At 39.0% G+C, this 21672-nt stretch overlaps 2 protein-coding genes across 2 annotated transcripts; both read right to left on the minus strand.

The window, feature by feature from the left end:
- Positions 1-15350: 15350 nt before the first annotated feature.
- LOC139874760 (uncharacterized) lies at positions 15351-16966 on the minus strand. Its single transcript, XM_071862161.1, has 2 exons — positions 16906-16966; positions 15351-16513 (listed from the first exon to the last, which is right to left on the minus strand). The coding sequence occupies exons 1-2, from the start codon at positions 16964-16966 to the stop codon at positions 15351-15353; spliced, it is 1224 nt and encodes a 407-aa protein (XP_071718262.1).
- Positions 16967-17237: 271 nt separating this feature from the next.
- Positions 17238-20650, minus strand: LOC139874762 (uncharacterized). Its single transcript, XM_071862163.1, has 6 exons — positions 20631-20650; positions 20035-20267; positions 19868-19955; positions 19665-19782; positions 19009-19600; positions 17238-18322 (listed from the first exon to the last, which is right to left on the minus strand). The coding sequence occupies exons 1-6, from the start codon at positions 20648-20650 to the stop codon at positions 17238-17240; spliced, it is 2136 nt and encodes a 711-aa protein (XP_071718264.1).
- Positions 20651-21672: the final 1022 nt, after the last annotated feature.

Below are 21672 nucleotides of genomic sequence, written 5' to 3' on the forward strand. Positions count from 1 at the left end.
ACTTCATCTCGTTTGGGTAACATTTCTAAAACTCTAGATTTCTCTAAATTCGTGTTTTTGACTTGAAATGGTGTTAGTTAGTGTCTATGGCTCATTGTGATGTCGTGTGTGTAATTTATATGCTCGATCTCGTTGTTTTAGTGTAACTAGCATGAACTTGAATTTTGGTGTGTTGTTCTTGAATTTTGGATGATCATATGTTGTTAGATGTTAAAAGTTCATGTTTTAATTGTGTTCCTAGTATCACTAGCTTCAAATTGATGTGTAGGTTGCTTGAGAAAACTCCATAAACTTGATTAGTGATTTTTGGTGGAATTGAGCTAGGGTTTAATGAACTTGAAATGATTATTTGATGCATTGATTGCCATGATTTGTTGTTAGTAAGTTGTTAGTTGTATTGTATGCTCAATTACCTACAAAATGGCATGTCATATGTATGCATTGAATGCCTAAATCATTAAATGTGCATTGGTGAGTTTGAAGCATTAATGTGTGCATTGAATGATCACTTGGTTTGAAAACTCGGTTGTTACAAATGAGGTTTTTGATTGATGAATTGTGTTTAGTTGCATTCTACGTCAAAAGAGCTTTCCAACGATATAAGGTGCGAGTCCTAAGTGTTAGCGGTTTGTGTTTTATGCACAAAAAGGTTTTGGATTGAGACTTGAACATTTGGGACTGGCCAGGCACCAGCACCCGGCCTTTGCCGCGGCGCGGCCCTTTCATGTCGCGGCGCGACATATAAGGGGGTCAGGTTCTGACCTCCATGTCCAAAATACGAAAAATGTTTGGCATACTACGGACCTCCGATTCACATGAGACTTGTTCTAACATGCTTATATATGAATAAAAACCTCAGAAAAATAGTTCGGAACCCGACCCGAACGTGTTGACTTTCGTTGACTTTGACCGACCAAAGTTTGACTTTTAATCAAACTTAACCAAATATTTGTGCAATCGTTCTAACATGTTTTTATACTTGTACCTTGCATGAAACATGACAATTTGATTCACATGCTATTATGATCGAGTCTTAACGAGCCATAGGACTAATTGAACATCTTTGACCTATCGTGTTTACCGTTATTGATACAACCTATTGTTTAGGTCAAGACTAGCATTGTTCTTTGCACACGTTTACTTGTTGAAGTACTTTACACTCGTGCACTCAAGGTGAGATCATAGTCCCACTTTTACTCTTTTTGAACTTACATTTGGGATGAGAAAACATAAACATTTCTTTATTAAGTGAACACAAGTACAGGAAAACAAACATTCTACATACGAGTTTAGAACAAAATCCTCAATTCGATTATCATTAGTTACACTTGCCGGGTGTAAGCGAGAACTTATGTTGTATGGATCCATATGGGTTTGACAAACCCTCATTCAAACGGTTCGCTACCGTTTACGAATGAAATATATTTTCGAGAAACAGTGTATGTTCTAGCACTAAGTGATGGGGTTCAATGGAAGGAAACGTTAAGCATTGATAATTGGGTGCTCGTGAAACAAACTTTTGGAATGTATTACTATTATTTCATTGATGCAAATCTTGTGGTTCACTTGTACTTACTTACTTAAACCTATGATTTCACCAGCGTTTTCGTTGACAGATTTCTATGTTTTTCTCAGGTCCTTGAACGATACATGATACATGCTTCCGCTCATTATTTTGATACTTGCATTGGATGTCGAGTATATATGCATACATGGAGCGTCTTTTGGATACTTTTAAATTGTGTCGCATAAGTTTCATTTGTACTTAAAACTTTGTATCGTAACTTGTGGTGGAACTATTCTTGTAAACTTGAACAACCTTTACATTTGAAATGAATGCGACATATCTTTTGGTCAAACGTTGTTTTAAAGACTTATGACCACGTAACGGGACCTAAGTAGACGGCGCCGTCAATGACGATTTGGTCGGGTCGCTACAGATGGTATCAGAGCGTTGGTTGTAGGGATTTAGAGTTCATTGGTGTCAACCTCGAGTCATAGGGTACATTGGTGAGTCTAGACTACAACCGGCATATAGACTTGACATAGGAATTACTTGACAAAATGTGCATTTATACTCGAACGCTTCTACTCATATCTACTCTTAGTTCATCTTAATCTCACGTTGTTTAATTTGATTGACACGCCACCTTGACTTTATAGAATAATGTCGAATGCACATATGAATCAGGGTAATATAATTTCCGGGATTATATTACGGTGACTCATATGAACGTTCCGACATTATGGCATAAAGAATTTAAGGCGAGTCGAGGAAAAACTTCTCTTTATCTTTATTCTATATCACGGTTAGTATTATTGAGAATACTAATCAATGATATTCTTGTGTCTTGAAGGAACAATGGCTCCTCGTCGTGTACGCCGCAATGAAACTCCCGAACAAGCTCTCGAACGGATGATAGCTACCGCCGTAGATGCGGCCATGGCCGGTCACTCATCCAACAACAATAATAATAACAACCACAACAACAACAACAACAACAACAACAACAACAACAACAACAACAACAACAATGGAGCCGGAAACTCAAATGAGGGATGCTCCTATAAAGCTTTCATGGGGTGCAAACCTCACACTTTTGATGGAACCGGGGGACCGGTCGTGCTCACCCGATGGTTTGAGCAAACGGAAGCCGTCTTTAGCATAAGCGGTTGTCGGGACCAAGACAAGGTCAAATACTCCACTCACACTTTCTCCGGAATTGCTCTAACATGGTGGAACACCTATGTTCAATCGGTGGGTACCGATGAAGCTCATGCCCTCTCTTGGGCCGATCTAAAGGAAAAGATGATTGTTGAATATTTTCCGCGCGAAGAAACCCGAAAGCTTGAGGAAGAACTAAGAGCTTTGAAAGCGGTCGGAAACGATCTTAAAGCTTATAATCAACGCTTCGCCGAACTATCCTTGATGTGCCCTAATCTTGTTAACCCCGAATCTCAAAGGATTGAGCTCTACATGCTCGGTCTTCCAAAAAGCATCAAACAAGGGGTGATGTCATCCAAACCCACTACTCATCAAGCCGCTATGAACATGGCTCACCAACTGATAGAAACGGTTGACGAAATCGTAGTTCCGGCACCTAAGGCCGAGGATAAATCGGGCGGCAACAAAAGAAAGTGGGAACCCTCCCAATCAAACAACAACAACTTTGCTAAGAAGCCTTACACCTCCGACGGCAAGAAGGGTTATGCCGGGAACCTACCTCTTTGCAACAAATGCAACAAACATCACTTTGGCGAATGTAGTAAGATAATTTGCCACCGGTGCCAAGGAGTTGGTCATAAGGCCAACGATTATAAAAGTGCCACTCCCGTCGCTCGAAAGTGGCCCAATGCACCAAAGACGGGCACTTGTTACGAATGTGGCCAAACGGGTCATTATAGAAATGCATGCCCAAAGAAGAAAGATAACCCCAATACGCGCGGCCGAGCTTTTAACATCAACACTGAGGAAGCCCGGGATGACACTGAACTAGTCACGGGTACGTTTCTTCTCAACAATTCTCATGTCTCTTGCTTATTCGATTCAGGTGCCGATAAATGCTTTGTATCCAAGACTTTGACTCATTCTTTTAGCACTCCACCTCTTCCATTAGATACCACTTATACCATTGAAGTGGCTAACGGGAAACTATTAAGTGCCGACACATATTACCGGGGGTGTACGATAAACATTTTGGGTAAGGAATTTGAAATTGATTTGATACCCATGGAACTAGGAAGCTTTGATGTAATAATCGGTATGAATTGGTTAGTCAAAACGAAATCTCACATTCTTTGTGATCTTAACGCAATCCGAATTCCTATCGAGAATGGTGAACCTTTGATCGTCTATGGCGATAAGAGTTGCACCGGACTCAACCTCGTTTCGTGTGTTAAAGTTAGAAAACTACTCCGTAAGGGTTGTTTTGCGATCCTTGCTCACGTTAAGAAAGTCGAGTCCGATGAGAAGCACATCGATGATGTGCCAATTGTTAGTGACTATTCCGATGTATTTCCCGACGAATTGCCGGGTCTTCCGCCGCATCGACCGGTTGAATTCCAAATCGATCTTATTCCGGGAGCCGCACCCGTAGCACGTGCACCATATAGACTCGCTCCATCTGAAATGCAAGAATTGCAAAGTCAAATCCAAGAACTACTTGATCGAGGTTTTATCCAACCTAGCCATTCACCTTGGGGCGCTCCGATTTTGTTTGTTAAAAAGAAAGACGGATCCCTACGAATGTGCATTGATTATCGTGAACTAAATAAATTGATGGTTAAGAACCGATATCCTCTTCCTCGCATCGATGACCTCTTTGATCAACTACAAGGGTCTTGTGTATATTCGAAAATCGATCTCCGCTCGGGTTATCATCAATTAAGGGTTAAGGGGGAAGATGTCTCCAAAACCGCTTTCCGAACTCGTTATGGTAGTTATGAATTTCTTGTAATGCCATTTGGTCTCACTAACGCACCGGCGGTGTTCATGGATCTTATGAACCGCGTGTGCAAACCGTATCTTGACAAATTCGTTATCGTGTTCATCGATGATATTTTAGTCTATTCAAAAAGCGAAGAAGAACACGAGGAACACCTCCGACTTGTGCTTGAACTTTTAAGACAAGAACAACTCTATGCCAAATTCTCCAAGTGTGAATTTTGGTTAAAGGAAGTTCAATTTCTTGGTCATGTTGTAAGTGACCAAGGTATTAAAGTCGATCCAACGAAAATCGAAGCCATTAGCAAATGGGAGACTCCTACTACTCCTACTCACATTCGTCAATTCTTGGGTCTCGCCGGGTACTATCGTAGATTCATCGAAAATTTCTCTTTGGTTGCACATCCTCTAACCGCATTGACTCACAAGGGAAAGAAATTCATTTGGGCGACCGAACATGAATCCGCGTTTCAAATCTTGAAAACGAAGCTAACCACCGCTCCTATCTTGTCACTTCCCGAAGGCAATGATGACTTTGTTGTATATTGCGATGCCTCGAAACATGGTTTTGGGTGTGTATTGATGCAACGAACAAAAGTCATTGCTTATGCTTCTCGACAACTCAAAATTCATGAACGAAACTATACGACACATGATCTCGAACTCGGAGCCGTTGTCTTTGCACTTAAAATGTGGAGACACTATCTTTATGGAACCAAGAGTACTATCTTCACCGATCACAAAAGCCTTCAACACATTTTCGATCAAAAGCAACTAAACATGAGACAACGAAGGTGGATTGAAACCTTAAACGATTACGATTGCGAGCTTCGTTACCATCCCGGGAAGGCAAATGTAGTAGCCGATGCCTTAAGTCGAAAAGAAAGAGCGGTGCCTCTTCGTGTCCGAGCCTTAAACATCACCATCCACACAAACCTTAATAGCCAAATTCGGGTAGCCCAAGATGAGGCTCTCAAGGATGAAAACATCTCTCTCGAACACTTGAACGTCCTCACCTCTCGATTCGAAGTTAAAGAAACCGGACTCCGATATTTCGCCGGAAGAATTTGGGTGCCTAGTTATGGGGATCTACGAAGCCTTATTTCAGATGAAGCCCATAAGTCACGATACTCGATTCACCCCGGTGCCAATAAGATGTACCACGACCTTAAACAACTATATTGGTGGCCGAACATCAAAAGGGACGTAGCTACTTATGTTTCCAAGTGTTTGACATGTTCCAAAGTCAAAGCCGAACACCAAAGACCGTCCGGACTACTTCAACAACCCGAGATCCCGTAATGGAAGTGGGAAAGAATAACGATGGATTTTATCACCAAACTACCAAAAACGACGGGCGGTTATGATACCATTTGGGTTATTGTTGACCGTCTCACCAAATCCGCACACTTCCTTGCCATGAAAGAAACGGACAAAATGGAGAAACTTGCACAACTTTACATTAAGGAAATCGTAGCCCGACACGGTGTACCTTTATCGATTATCTCCGACCGAGATGGCCGTTTCGTTTCTAGATTTTGGCGTACATTGCAAGAAGCGTTGGGAACGCGTTTAGACATGAGCACCGCATATCATCCTCAAACCGATGGACAAAGCGAACGTACAATTCAAACCTTAGAGGACATGTTACGAGCTTGCGTGGTTGATTTCGGAAAAGCTTGGGACAAGCACTTACCTCTCGCCGAGTTCTCTTACAACAATAGTTATCACGCGAGTATTAAAGCCGCACCTTTTGAAGCGCTATATGGCCGCAAATGTCGTTCACCTCTTTGTTGGGCCGAGGTAGGCGACGTGCAAATTACCGGACCCGAACTCATTCACGAAACCACCGAGAAAATCGTTCAAATCCGAGATAGGCTTAGGACGGCCCGAAGTCGTCAAAAGAGCTATACCGACAAACGACGCAACGATCTTGAATTTCAAGTCGGTGACCGAGTAATGTTAAAAGTCGCACCTTGGAAGGGTGTAATCCGTTTTGGGAAACGCGGGAAGCTAAATCCGCGGTATATTGGTCCTTTCGAAATCTTGGAGCGTATTGGAACCGTTGCTTATCGTTTAGATCTTCCGCCTCAACTGAGTTCCGTTCATCCTACCTTCCATGTATCTAACTTGAAAAAGTGTCTTGCCGAACCCGATATCGTCATCCCTCTCGAGGAACTTACTATTGATGACAAACTTCATTTTGTGGAGGAACCGGTTGAAATTGTGGACACCTCCGTCAAGACATTGAAACAAAGTCGAATCCCGATTGTTAAAGTCCGTTGGAACGCCAAAAGAGGACCCGAGTTTACTTGGGAAAGACAAGATCAAATGCAAAGGAAGTATCCTCATCTATTCGTGAATTCAGAAACGCAAGATCTCGAGGAAGAAACAACGACTACTACGCCTACTTAAATTTCGGGACGAAATTTCTTTTAAGGAGTAGGTAATGTAACATCCCGCCTTTTTCCGTCTACTTTTCCGTTATACAAATTTAAACTCCGTTATATGTTTATAACATCTTCCGTTGATACGCGTTTTAAATTATCTCGTTTTAGGTAATTCACGCACCCGAACGAAAGTTGAGGGACTAAACTTGACAAGGGATCAAACCCTTGACTAGGTCAAAGGGTCAAACCCCTTTCACTCATTCATTATCATCTCCATCTCTCTCTCTTTCTCTCTAGCAAGAACACACACACCATTTCCAAATTCATTCAATCATCATCTAAATCCGATCTAGGAGGCTTACAACAAAATAAATTACATATTCGTGATCCTCTCTTCATCCTCTTCATTTTGGTACCAACTTCATCTCGTTTGGGTAACATTTCTAAAACTCTAGATTTCTCTAAATTCGTGTTTTTGACTTGAAATGGTGTTAGTTAGTGTCTATGGCTCATTGTGATGTCGTGTGTGTAATTTATATGCTCGATCTCGTTGTTTTAGTGTAACTAGCATGAACTTGAATTTTGGTGTGTTGTTCTTGAATTTTGGATGATCATATGTTGTTAGATGTTAAAAGTTCATGTTTTAATTGTGTTCCTAGTATCACTAGCTTCAAATTGATGTGTAGGTTGCTTGAGAAAACTCCATAAACTTGATTAGTGATTTTTGGTGGAATTGAGCTAGGGTTTAATGAACTTGAAATGATTATTTGATGCATTGATTGCCATGATTTGTTGTTAGTAAGTTGTTAGTTGTATTGTATGCTCAATTACCTACAAAATGGCATGTCATATGTATGCATTGAATGCCTAAATCATTAAATGTGCATTGGTGAGTTTGAAGCATTAATGTGTGCATTGAATGATCACTTGGTTTGAAAACTCGGTTGCTACAAATGAGGTTTTTGATTGATGAATTGTGTTTAGTTGCATTCTACGTCAAAAGAGCTTTCCAACGATATAAGGTGCGAGTCCTAAGTGTTAGCGGTTTGTGTTTTATGCACAAAAAGGTTTTGGATTGAGACTTGAACATTTGGGACTGGCCAGGCACCAGCACCCGGCCTTTGCCGCGGCGCGGCCCTTTCATGTCGCGGCGCGACATATAAGGGGGTCAGGTTCTGACCTCCATGTCCAAAATACGAAAAATGTTTGGCATACTACGGACCTCCGATTCACATGAGACTTGTTCTAACATGCTTATATATGAATAAAAACCTCAGAAAAATAGTTCGGAACCCGACCCGAACGTGTTGACTTTCGTTGACTTTGACCGACCAAAGTTTGACTTTTAATCAAACTTAACCAAATATTTGTGCAATCGTTCTAACATGTTTTTATACTTGTACCTTGCATGAAACATGACAATTTGATTCACATGCTATTATGATCGAGTCTTAACGAGCCATAGGACTAATTGAACATCTTTGACCTATCGTGTTTACCGTTATTGATACAACCTATTGTTTAGGTCAAGACTAGCATTGTTCTTTGCACACGTTTACTTGTTGAAGTACTTTACACTCGTGCACTCAAGGTGAGATCATAGTCCCACTTTTACTCTTTTTGAACTTACATTTGGGATGAGAAAACATAAACATTTCTTTATTAAGTGAACACAAGTACAGGAAAACAAACATTCTACATACGAGTTTAGAACAAAATCCTCAATTCGATTATCATTAGTTACACTTGCCGGGTGTAAGCGAGAACTTATGTTGTATGGATCCATATGGGTTTGACAAACCCTCATTCAAACGGTTCGCTACCGTTTACGAATGAAATATATTTTCGAGAAACAGTGTATGTTCTAGCACTAAGTGATGGGGTTCAATGGAAGGAAACGTTAAGCATTGATAATTGGGTGCTCGTGAAACAAACTTTTGGAATGTATTACTATTATTTCATTGATGCAAATCTTGTGGTTCACTTGTACTTACTTACTTAAACCTATGATTTCACCAGCGTTTTCGTTGACAGATTTCTATGTTTTTCTTAGGTCCTTGAACGATACATGATACATGCTTCCGCTCATTATTTTGATACTTGCATTGGATGTCGAGTATATATGCATACATGGAGCGTCTTTTGGATACTTTTAAATTGTGTCGCATAAGTTTCATTTGTACTTAAAACTTTGTATCGTAACTTGTGGTGGAACTATTCTTGTAAACTTGAACAACCTTTACATTTGAAATGAATGCGACATATCTTTTGGTCAAACGTTGTTTTAAAGACTTATGACCACGTAACAGGACCTAAGTAGACGGCGCCGTCAATGACGATTTGGTCGGGTCGCTACATGTTACAATACCAATGATCATGGGCCTAGAACAAAACGCCTTTATAAAAGCGCTATATAATGGATGGCATCCTCATTTTAAATGAATCTCTATCAAAAAGTTTCGTAAGGTTAAAAGCTTTATTTTTAAAATGGATTTTGCTAAAGCTTTTGATAGTGTTAGTTGGTCGTTTATTCTATTTATTACGGAAAGATGAGGTTCGGGAAGAAATGAAGGGGATGGATCGAAGCTTGTATTAAGTCCACTTCGGCTTCTATCCTCGTCTATGGGTCGCCTACTAAAGAAATTAAACTAGGGAGGCCCTGTTTTTTTTCTTTATTGCCGAGGAAGGTTTAAATCTTCTTACCAAAGTGGCCATTAATAATTGGTTATACAATGGGGTTAAAATAGGTAAGGATAAGGTATTCCTTTCACACCTTCAATATGCGGACCATACAAAATTTTTAGGAGAATGGAGTGGGAGAAACATTACTAATACTATTAAGTTGCTTAAATGTTATGAAGATGTCTCGGGACTAAAGATCAACATCTCTAAAATTCGCTATTGGTGTGTCGAATGATTTAGTTGCTTGTATGGCGAGTAGATTTGGTTCCAAGGATGGGAAACTCCCTTTCAATTATTTGGGATCACCGGTTGGTTCAACAATAATGAAAATTCTAGAGTGGGATCCTATCATTAAAAAGTTCTAAAAACGGTTTCGAAATGGAAGGCTAGATTGATGTCGTTTGAGGGAAGATTAACCCTCATCAAATCGGTCCTCAACAGCTTAACGTTGTACATTTTTTCTCTCTATCGCTGTCCTTCAAGTGTCATTTGATCAAGCATATTTTCGTGACCCGGTAGTGATCCGGTTCCAGATCATATTCTTACGTGCAAAGTGTTGGTTGAGTGGTCGGGGGTCGGATGTTCGCTCTCCGGCCCGGATAGCATGAATAACCCAGTTAGATGAGGATCTTAAACAGGTGTCATACAACCAATCCAAATGTATTCGACTCGAGTATGGACCGAGTGAGTGAGCTAGTGAGTTGGCCAGTGATTATTTATTTAGAGTGAAAAAGTATCAGCTCTCATGATGTGACTTATCATGTGTGTCTCAGAGTATCTTTCTTGCGATTGACAATAACATATTTGTAGGCAAACACTACAGTTTAGTGTTGTTCATGGGTTTAACCATGCTAACGTGTCGTTCCTTATTGGGTTGGCCAGCATTGGTAATTTGGCCCAAGCCTTTTGGGCCTTATACATTGTGTTTATGTGGCACACTGTTGACACATGTGCGCACTGCCATTGGTAGGGCTTACGTGACATCACCGCGTTGTACTGGGCTATGTATAAAAACTGTCGTAGCCCGTGAGCCGGTCACTGAATACTGTCGTATTTGGTCTTATGACGGTCAAAATGCTAACGTCATCTATATGTCACCTGGGTAGCTTATGTCGGGTCTGATATACTTATTATCTTTGATTTAGACTATGGTTCTCGGCTAGCCGAACATTGATTCTTTGTCAATTCGCGTTTAACGTGAGCTTAGGCTAGCTATTTAAGCGAATCATATATGATATCTAGTACACGTATCATTACTATTCAAATGCTCAAGGCAATGCGTCGTAAGCTATTTTAGAGAGTGGTTGGGGAAGAGACAAAAATGGCTTGGGTAGCTAAAGAATCTTCGCATTGTAATAGCAACGGCTATTTTTAGTGAGTAAACAGGTGATCGATGGAGATGGATTCATAGCAAAAAATGGCAATTACAACACCAAAAGAATGACACAGATGTTGGAAGAACAACTGCTGGACTATAATGAAAATAATCAAAAAACTTTGATAAAAAATTTGGTGCATAAGTCGCTTGGAGTATTAGCATGGGGGATCAAAAGAAAACGTCTTCTGGTTCTAGTTGAGCCAAAGAAAAAGTGGATAGATTTTGATACGGTTCGTTCCCCTTTATGCGACGACTCTTTGGAAACTGTTGAACACCTTATGATTTTTTTGCAAGAAAGCTTAAGAGGTGTGGGAAAGGGTATACAAATGGTGGGGGTTCGGGAATTTCTCTAAATTTAGTGTTTGGAAAAATCCTTAATGGTGATAGAATAAATAATGGTTCTAGAGAAGGAAAGAATATTTGGCAAATGGTACAATGGTATGTTGTTACTTGCTTTGGAAAACTTGAAATGAGAAAGTATTCTGTAACAAAATTTGGACAGGTTCGATGATTTTTAACGACATTCAAATAAGGAGCTTCGAGTGAATTTCAAAACGTCTTACATCAAAGTAAATCAAGTGGCATCAATAATAGGACTGGAGTGGGTTAACATTCCCACTGTGCATAGCTCTCTGATGCACTTGAGGCATATACTGATAACTTAACAGATGCAAATAATCTTTTGATTTTTTAATAAAAATTGGCTGGCTTTTCCAAAAGGGTGATGATATGTACACAACCCATTTTTGTTATGTACACAACCATCATGCTTTACAGTGTTATAAGTACAACACTGTAAAGCATGATGGTTGTGTACATAACAAAAATAAGTTGTGTACATATCCCTCCCCTTTCCAAAAACTTAGATAAATAACATAACAGGTAGCTAAATGGATGAGCTGATTGCATCCGAAACTCCACTAGGAATTGGGTCCGAGATATTTCACCAATAAATAAGATTACGCCAAGGGGAGGTCATATTAAACAAAATTACGCCAATTAAGCATGCGTTCGATAAATCTGAATGATTAAGCACTGAATGATATAAAGGTTCGGAATGAATTTAATTCTGTATAACAATAACCTGTTTGATAATCATTTTAGATACATAATACGAATGGATTAAATCAACTTATTATCATTTAACATTAACAAACGCACTGAATGCTATTAAGAGTTAAACAAATGCACCCTAAGTCAAGTCAGATACTCATATTTTATTCTTTATGTATAGTGAGTGATATTGGACCACAATTTTCTGTCCAAGGTCACACAAGTCGGTGTCGAGTTTCTTTCAATATATAATGACGCTACCAGCACATATAAGTCATGCCTAGCACCATGTCATTACCAAGTGTAGGCCACACCAACAAGTCACTCGGAATAAATTTCCCAAATTATGTCATTACCAAGGGATCATCGGCCACAAAGGGATGAAGGTTTTTTTTTAATATTTTTTTTTTTTTTTTTTTTTTTTTAACTTATAGGATACTCAGAAAGGGAATAAATTTAATTCGGGACGTAATTAAGTTATTAAGTGATGTATCATCTAAGAGTATATTTTGCATGGCCAATTGAAGCTATGCATTTATTATGGTGAGGTTTGAATCAAAAACTTAAAACAACAAGGATGGTTATAGAGGACCAAGGTTGTAAACTCGCGACTCGGGGAGAACTCGGCAGGAGATTTTTGAGGTGTTCTCGGCGATTCGGGGAGAACTCGGGGGAGAACTCAGTTGTTGACTTTCGTTGACTTTTTTAAATAAATATACATATATTTTGATAATATATAAGTAACATAAATTGCTATTGCATTTTATTAAAGGTTCAAGAGTAATTATCAAATTTATTCTTGTTATAAAAGTTTGGTAAAATTTGAGAGGTTGTTATTGTCATTTAATAAAAGAAAAAGAAATTATTGAAATATTTAAAATATTAGTCTTCATAAAACTCGAGATATGTACAGATCTAAAAGTAACTTACGCTTCTTCCCTTTATATCCGTATACTGTCTACAATATCAACTGAAAACCCTAAAAGTTTGCTACAAGAAGGTGGTCCGGCTTAATTCACTATAGGTTTCACTTGTTTCCTTCTTCTCTCCTCTTCTTTTTCCTTTTCTTGTTCTCCTTCCTCATCTATAAAAATTTCAGGCAAGATTTGAGTTTTCCGACGCCGTTGACCACCGTTTGACCGGCGTTGACGAGTAATTAAGCGAGTTAGACATCGATTTTTCGTTTGGAAAACTTTTCCGAGTTATCGCTGAGAACTCGGCCGAGTCATCCGAGTTTTGCAACCATGTAAAGGACATATATAAGATACCAAAAATAGTATAGTAGTAACAATAATAATAACCATAATATATACATGTACAAGTCCCCCTGCAATACGACAATAATTTAAATAATGATGATAACCTTTAATTTTTCACAATTTGTAGTACGGGCCCTTGTGAAAACAGAAGTGAGACTAGAAAGAGTTTGCCGAAAGACACAACCACTTGAACTTCCTTCTTCTTCTCTATAACTTATTTTTCAGGTACTTGAGAAGATACCTAAACAAAAGTATTGCATAAATAAATAAATAAATAAATAAATAAATAAATAAATAAATAAATAAATAAATAAAAATAATCTATGTATGTAAGTTTGACAGACGAAGCATTATAGCTCCCGTACTAGTTTGCTGTTGTAAAACGTGTAAAACGTGTAAATTATAGCTCCCGTACTAGTTTCTCGACCTAATCACAGCAAAATATATATATATATATATATATATATATATATATATATATATATATATATATATATATATATAGTGAAGAAATTTGGTTCCAGATTATAAGACAGAATAGTAAAATTTAAGAACAAGAACTTATTGGAAATCCTTTTCCCATTATAGAAAAACTCTTATTACAATCTTCCTATTACATCCCTATTTATAGTTGATTAACCTTGTCCATTAAGTTAATCAAGTCTAGTCTAGAATAATCTAGGATAATAAAGTCTAGAATGTATTAGAATAGTCAAGTCTAGAATCTACTAGTGGTCAATGCCCGTGCGTTGCACGTGGCATGTTTAATGGAGAGCATGTCGGTTGACGGTAACGGTGTCTTTCAAAGATGTGCAATAGGTACAAAGTGATTGTGGGCAACGATATGCCGAAAATATTTGTGTTTATTGATTTTTTCCTTAAGTGTCACATACTAATGCAGAATGGAGTAAATGTATATGTAAACAATTACAAACAACGTGTATGCGAAAATAAAGCTATTAGCCATGATACAGGCGCGATTCAAGAGACTCCAAAAGTGTAATTCAACATGCAGCATAGTATTGAGAAGAAATCTGGTTACGTAATCACAGCAGACCTGATGAGCCACAGAAATGTTGCTGGAACATGTTTTGTATTGTGTAAGGCGACCTCCTGGACGAAAGAGGCCTGGATCCCTGTACAAATAAATGGTCAATTGTATCACTTCCAGGCGTGTGTTAAAAGGATATACAATGACGATAACCAATAAATAAATTTAAGGCTGAATAACGATTAAAACGGCAGGCTACAATTTGACTGAGTTGAGTAGCGTAAATGGAATATAAATTGACAACTTTAGGAAAAAATAAAAGCACAATTAGCGTAAACAGTAATGACAACAGCAGGCTGTACACATTACCTGATGAGATGTAAGCTATCGAGTTATCCGGCACAGACTATGTAAGTATGCAAGTGTTAGATTTTCCAACCGGATTAGCTGTAGCTTTCCCTTGCAAAATCAAGTATGTGTTTATGAATATATCATACCAAAGAGAAAGGTCATGTTAATTGATTGCTCATAAGGGATCTACAGCGTGGACAAATTATTTATAGGTCGAGTAAGGAATGAAAATAGAATTCATTTAGGAAATACAATCAGGACTGGAAAAGCAAATAATGAAAAAGGTGTATAAAAAAGAAGTTGTGGGGGTTTAAAAAAATAATAATAATGAAGAGTCACCCCCCTAAAGTAGGGAAACATTTAAACAAAAAAATAGTGAATTAATAGGTAAATATTTATTTGAAAAATTCTACACCGAGATCTTTCTAAATGGAGTTAATGGGATCACACAGAATTGATGAGGAATCCAAAAGCTAACCTGAATAAGAACAGCTGATTTCGTTGAGAATGCAAGGACATACAAAGTGTAGAATACTGTGGGGCCCAGATATGACTGTGACCTGAGAAATAGGGTGTATGTTAGGGTCGGGTATAAAAATGCGTTTGGAATAAATAGGTAATAGAAGCAGGCACAATGACAGGGTAAAGACAGGGCAAACCTTTAGGTATTTGGTTGAAGGTTGTGGAAGGTTTCCTTGTAAACAGCGTTTCTTGTGTGATTAGGAAGTCGTCCTTCATTATCGCCAACCATGACTATTTTTAGACCATCGGGGTTAGTGACTCTTGATAGGGCGACATATAGTTATCCGTGGCTGAAAACTGGCCTGGGTAAGTAGATGCCGACAAAATCGAGTGATTGGCCCTGGCTCTTGTTAATCGTCATCGCATAGCATGGCCTAACAGGAAATTGAATGCGTTGCATAACAAAAGGCCACTTTGTTTGGGCGGAAGTTAGAACAATTCTGTGTATAATGACCATATCACCTACATGGGAACCGGTAATGATGCGCGCTTGAATAACGAATTTTTGAAAGTCTGTAATGATTAGACGGGTCCCGTTACACAGCCCGACGCTGGGATATAAATTTCGCAACAACATGATTGGCTGACCTATCTTCAGTTTCAGCTTGTGTGGAGGTACCCCGGGGAAATATAATTTATTTAAATATTCTACCGGATACGCACTGTGCTGATCGTATGCGTCGGTTGAGCCTTTGCATATTTCATCCGAGCTTTTGTATATCATAGTTCGGCCTTCTAGCTTCTTGAACATATGTTTGTTTATCTGGTCTGCGTCATCGTTGCGTGGTGTTAAAATTGCCCTTTCACGCAAGTAGTCTTCGTTTTTATACCTTCGAAGAAAATCAGGGAAAATGGTATCAACAACCGCGTCAATTGGAGGTTTCTCCGATTTTACTATGAATTGTTCTGGAATTTCTATCCATGTCGGTTCCTCTTCTCCATCTTTACAAACAGCTGCAGCTCGACCATCTCCAATATCTAGAACCCATCTATTGAATTCCTGTTTTCGAGGGTCAACGTGACCATCGGTTGTGTATTCATTGACCCGCATAATGCGGGAGAGGGTGTGAAGCCGACAGTGTTGCCACAAATCAGATCGGTTGATGCAAGCTTGAACAACTTCTTGTCTTTTTCCTTTTGGTATTACGGGCAATATTTGTCTGAAATCACCCCCCAGTAGAATAGGTACTCCGCCAAATAGCTTGCCTCTGTTTATCTCATCCTTAACCCCCAAAATATCCCTTAGGGTTTTGTCTAAAGCTTCAAATGCAAACCTCTGAGTCATGGGGGCTTCGTCCCAAATGATTAATCGGACCTGTTGCATCAGTTCTGCAAGATGGGTTTTTTGCTTTATACCACATGTGCTGTTCTCCATAAGGTCAAGAGGGATGACGAATCTACTGTGCGCAGTTCGACCTCCCGGCAAAAGTAGTGAAGCGATACCTGCATATATAGAATGTTATTTTTTGCGCAAGTGGTAAAATGCGTTTGTTTTTTTGGTTGTTAGTGATAGGCAGTCCTAAAATGTAACAAAAGTATCTATGTTGGTAAATGTTAGTGAGTCGTTTGTTGATTATTTATGCATCCTTTTTTGGCCAAATGAAGAGGTTTTCGGGAAAACAGGGGAAAGTTATGAAAATCTTATATCTGCTGTGTTTTTTAATAATGAAATAAAATGTACGTGCAAAGGAAAATAGTAACATAAAATAATTATGTTACTATTAAAAATAGATTCAACGTAAAAATGGGTAAAGTTGACGAGAGTTACAGGAGGAGAAGATGAATGATATTGATGACTCTTTGTTAGAAATTAATTGAGTATAAATGGAAATTACCTGACGATGCCACTGCTAGGGCTATCAATTTTTCGGACCTTAGCTTTGCAAGAATTGTCATGTACACGAAAGTTTTCCCGGTACCTCCGGGACCATATAAGAAAAAAACCCCCCGCTTGTAGTGTTACCGCTGAAATCACGTCATTGTAAACGTTAAGTTGCTCTGGGTTGAGGGACGCGTGGAGGTTTTGATGTTCAGCCTGTAATTCTGCTAGATTGTAGTTCAATTCTTCACGAATGAGACGATTCTCGAGTTGTGGTAAGAGTGTAGGGTCAGGCTGTGGTAGATCAGGGAAATCTCCTAACGATTTACCATTTTTGTTCAAGATATTTTAAATTTCCAACAAACAATAATTTCTAAGTTGAGCCTCACTCAACGTTAAATCAGGGAAGTTGTATAGTTTGCGTTTCTTGTGGAGGATATCTTCGGCCAAAGATTCCCAATTTGCTTCCCAAAGGTTGAGTGGTTTAGTCACGTTGCAAAAAAGTAGAATTGTGACAAACAGATCCCGCAGTTGTGCACCGCATGCCCATAACCTAGCTTCAGTTATAGCTTCTGTCCACTCTCTATCATCATTGATCAACCCAGAGGCGAAATTAGGGATTTTTGCATAAGTGAGGCTTCGAGCAGCGGGGTCTCGTTTGTTAAGTTCAAGCCAGTCGGTGAACATGGTTTCCTTGATACTCTCTCTATGCAACAGTGCAGGGAGATTCTGTGAATCATGTAGTGTGATTGTATGGTGATTTGGTAGATGGTATGACTGCTTTATAACCAATGGCTTAGAGAAGTGAATGTCGAACGAAAACATTCTCCAAACTGCTTCACACGGAGATAGATATCGATAGTCTAAATAATTTTTGATTTCATCCACCTCAGTAACCACTTCTGAAGTGGAGGTGTTAACCGGGGCTAGGTTTTCTTCAATTACTACAGTTTCCCGATCAGAGCCTTTGTTTAAGTATTTAAATAAGTACTTAATGGCCCGTGATTGATTACACCACTCCACATTTATATGTGCATTGTATTTGAGAAGGAGATACCTATTGTAAGGTACGACGAAACTGTTGTCAAGGGTGCCCTTTCCTTTACTGACTTTTAGGCCATTGTTTCGACGACGATAGTGTGCATATCCTTCTTCGTCTATTGTTGTTTCTGCGTTGTATAGTTTCGGGAAATGCTTAGAACACCTTTTATCAATAATGCAAGGGGCGTCCAGGATATTCCCACCGCACGGGCCATGAAGCATGTACTCAGTCACGGCTCTGAAAGCGGTTGGATCTTCTGTTTCAGATGGAATTTCAGCAGATATGATATCGTCAATCTCATCCGGTGTTTTACACTTAAAGTCTGGTGTAAGCCAAAACAACATATGTACATGGGGCAACCCACGTTTTTGAAATTCAATTATATAGATGCCTGCAAAAGAAGGTTAAAAATGGTTAGTCTGCGGGTGTCACATACGGAATGGGTGAAACGTGCTGACTTTAACAGTTGGAAGTTTGTCACGTGGGCAGGCAGAAATATTGGCCTGTTAGGGTTTTTTTTTAAAAATCGGATGGCGGGGTAAAAAAATAAGAAATGGGACACCCTAAATCAAACCGCCGGGTCTGAGAAAGAGAGCGGGGGGCAACGGGGCCTGGAGCCGGGTCCAACAGGACGGCCTATATTATTTTGAATTTTATCTGGACGGGGTAATGTGTCAGAATATAAGAAAGAGTAATAAAAGGGGAAAATAATAGAAACCTAGAGTAACTGTTAAAATAAGGCAAGTGAAAATTGTTGGAAGCAACGGGTTTCGACCCGGTCAAACCTGTTGGTCCGGGTTTGACTGACGTACAAACCGGGGAGGAGGCCGACCACATCTGTGCCAGTCAGTTAAATGCAGTTTAGCAGCCATCAGGGAACGATTTCGAGCCATATCGTTTTTGGAGGGCAAGCCAACCCGGCCCGGCCGGTTACTTACTATTTAAGCATATTTAGTGAAAACGCACTTTTTTGTTTGTTAATACAGGGACGACAGTAAAAATAAAAGATAGGGTGGCTAATAAATAAGATGGGAAAAACTAATGGTGTGTGTGTCAAAAAGACGGGTGATGTAATACCTGCTTCACATGTGCCAAACACATGAGCTTTCATGATATCAGCCATCATGGCATCCAACTTTTGTTTGAACAACCTTGCAACAATCTCTGGCCTATCAGGGGCCCGCTGACCTTCAATATATGAAAGCATCTCTTCTATTCCTGGCCATCTCGGATTTGAAGTAAAGGTGATGAACAAATCAGGATTATCAAATTCGCGACACAAAGCCATTGCATCCTGGTAGCTTTGCACCATATAGCGCGGGCTTCCGGTATGTGAGGATGGAAGAATAATTCGTTTCCCAATTGCGCTAGCTCGGGTGTTGCCTCGCGTGACAGCATCGCACACGTTATTGTAGAGGTCGATGCGGAGCTCATTCTGGTGGTTCCTTAGCCACTTAAGTCTTTGTTCTTCAACGGCTGTGTAAGCGTCAACTAAATATTGTTGGAATAACCTTCCGCCTCTAAGTATAGTTGTTCCTTCATTTTCCCGTTGTTGAATCCGATAAGAATAGAATTCTCGCATTGTAACATAACCTCTGTTAGTTTTCCTTCTGCCACTATTACTATGATATGGTATTTCTTCGTGGTATCCCGTTTCTCCGTAGGTTTTCTACAAATTATACATTATTAGGAGTTGGCCATAGGTATCGCACAGCTATTGTACAAGCACTTACAACATTGTTTTTGCCTCTGCGGGCCATTGTCAAGAGGTCAACGATGGAATCTTCTTTTGGTGGCGGGAGTTGGCGCTTAGGGGCCAATTCTCCCATGTCATCAGCAAATTCCATGGCACTGCAAAGAAAGCAGAAGTTAACCCCTATGGTGCCCTAAGAGGCAGATTAGGCTTTATAAGTAGAGTAGCCAAGGGCAAACAAACCTGATTTTGTTGTTAAATTCAGCCAGGGTCGGAACTTGAGTGTTGTCAATTATCAAAGTGGCTGACGTGCTCGAGAGGGATGTCTCCCCTGCAAATGTAATGGGGCAGGGGTTAGGCGAATGTGGTGGTGAATCGCAAACACAAACCGGCAAAGTAATGGGACATACCATAGTAGTCCCTTCTTACAGAAACTGAGGATAAAATGATGCTATACTGTGATGGCACAGTTGGTTTCCTAGCAAGGAAAGAGTCGCCCAATTTCCCCCAAAGGGTCACACGCACTCGCCGATGTCTAGAGGGGAAACCAAATAACAACACTTTGTTAGAGTTAAATACCTCAGAAATGTGTGTGCAAACGGTTTTAGGAGTTAAAACCAACAACCAACCTCTCATTGACCAGCTGAAACATACAAATTCGAGGTGTTAGAGGGTCTGCACAGACCATGAAAACCTTAAAACTATTTACGGGTCTACTTGACAACAGGTCTACCTATTTGGTATTTTTCACCATTTGGTTCCAAGTCTTCAAATGGAATGCAGGCGTATGGGTGGTGGATAAAACCCGAATGCTCATCACCTGATATTTTCTTGAGGTAGGTCGAGCCTTGTAACTGAATAAGGACCTTGTTATTTCTCAAGAGCCGATAATCGTCCTTATTGGGGATGACTTCGAATTTGTTGAGGGAGTAAACTGATCCTTCTTTTAACCTTGAAATAAAACAGTGAGCTACAGTGCTCCTGGCAGTTAGCTGAATCACATTACCCTGAAAAGAGAGCAGCCATGGTATATTTGAACACGGGTCGTTTATATATATGTTTGTCTAGGGAAATGCCAATCTAAACATATACACATATTCATCATATAGCATAAGTATGACCAAATTGGGGTTAATAAAGACAAAGAGGATGAGAGCATATATATATGTATATAAAGACTTGTGGGAAAACAGAGATATATGCTTAAATATGGTTGGAGGGACACCCAAAAATAAATATGAACCTGGCGAAGCATGTAAAAGCACATTTGGGTTTCCATTTATTTATCCATGTTGTATATCACTATGTTGAAACAAAATATCTATATAATTGATTATATAGATACAAAGACACATTAATATATAACCCAAAAAGACTCTAACAGCATATATTGAACTTTAATCCATTTATCCATCTGCTATATCCATATATTGGAGCAAAAGGTGACATTTATATACACATACATTTACACATACATATATTTAGGTAAAAAAAAAAATGAATGGATACAGATGCATACAAATACATATTAATATGTAACCAAAGAAAAATGTAACAATATATGTCAGCCTTCCATTCATTCATCTATCTTCTATATCAATACATAAACACATATATATATGCCGGGGAAAAACATAAATGGTTACATATGTAGTGACCCGAACTTTTCCATGTTTATATATATTAATTGAGATTGATATTTACATGATTAAATGTTTCCAACATGTTAAGCAATCAAACTTGTTAAGACTTGATTAATTGAAATATGTTTCATATAGACAATTGACCACCCAAGTTGACCGGTGATTCACGAACGTTAAAACTTGTAAAAACTATATGATGACATATATATGGATATATATATAGTTAACATGATACTATGATAAGTAAACATATCATTAAGTATATTAACAATGAACTACATATGTAAAAACAAGACAACTAACTTAATGATTTTTAAACGAGACATATATGTAACGATTATCGTTGTAAAGACATTTAATGTATATATATCATATTAAGAGATATTCATACATGATAATATCATG

Source organism: Rutidosis leptorrhynchoides, chromosome 11 (assembly GCF_046630445.1).
Source record: "Rutidosis leptorrhynchoides isolate AG116_Rl617_1_P2 chromosome 11, CSIRO_AGI_Rlap_v1, whole genome shotgun sequence".
NCBI lineage: Eukaryota > Viridiplantae > Streptophyta > Magnoliopsida > Asterales > Asteraceae > Rutidosis > Rutidosis leptorrhynchoides.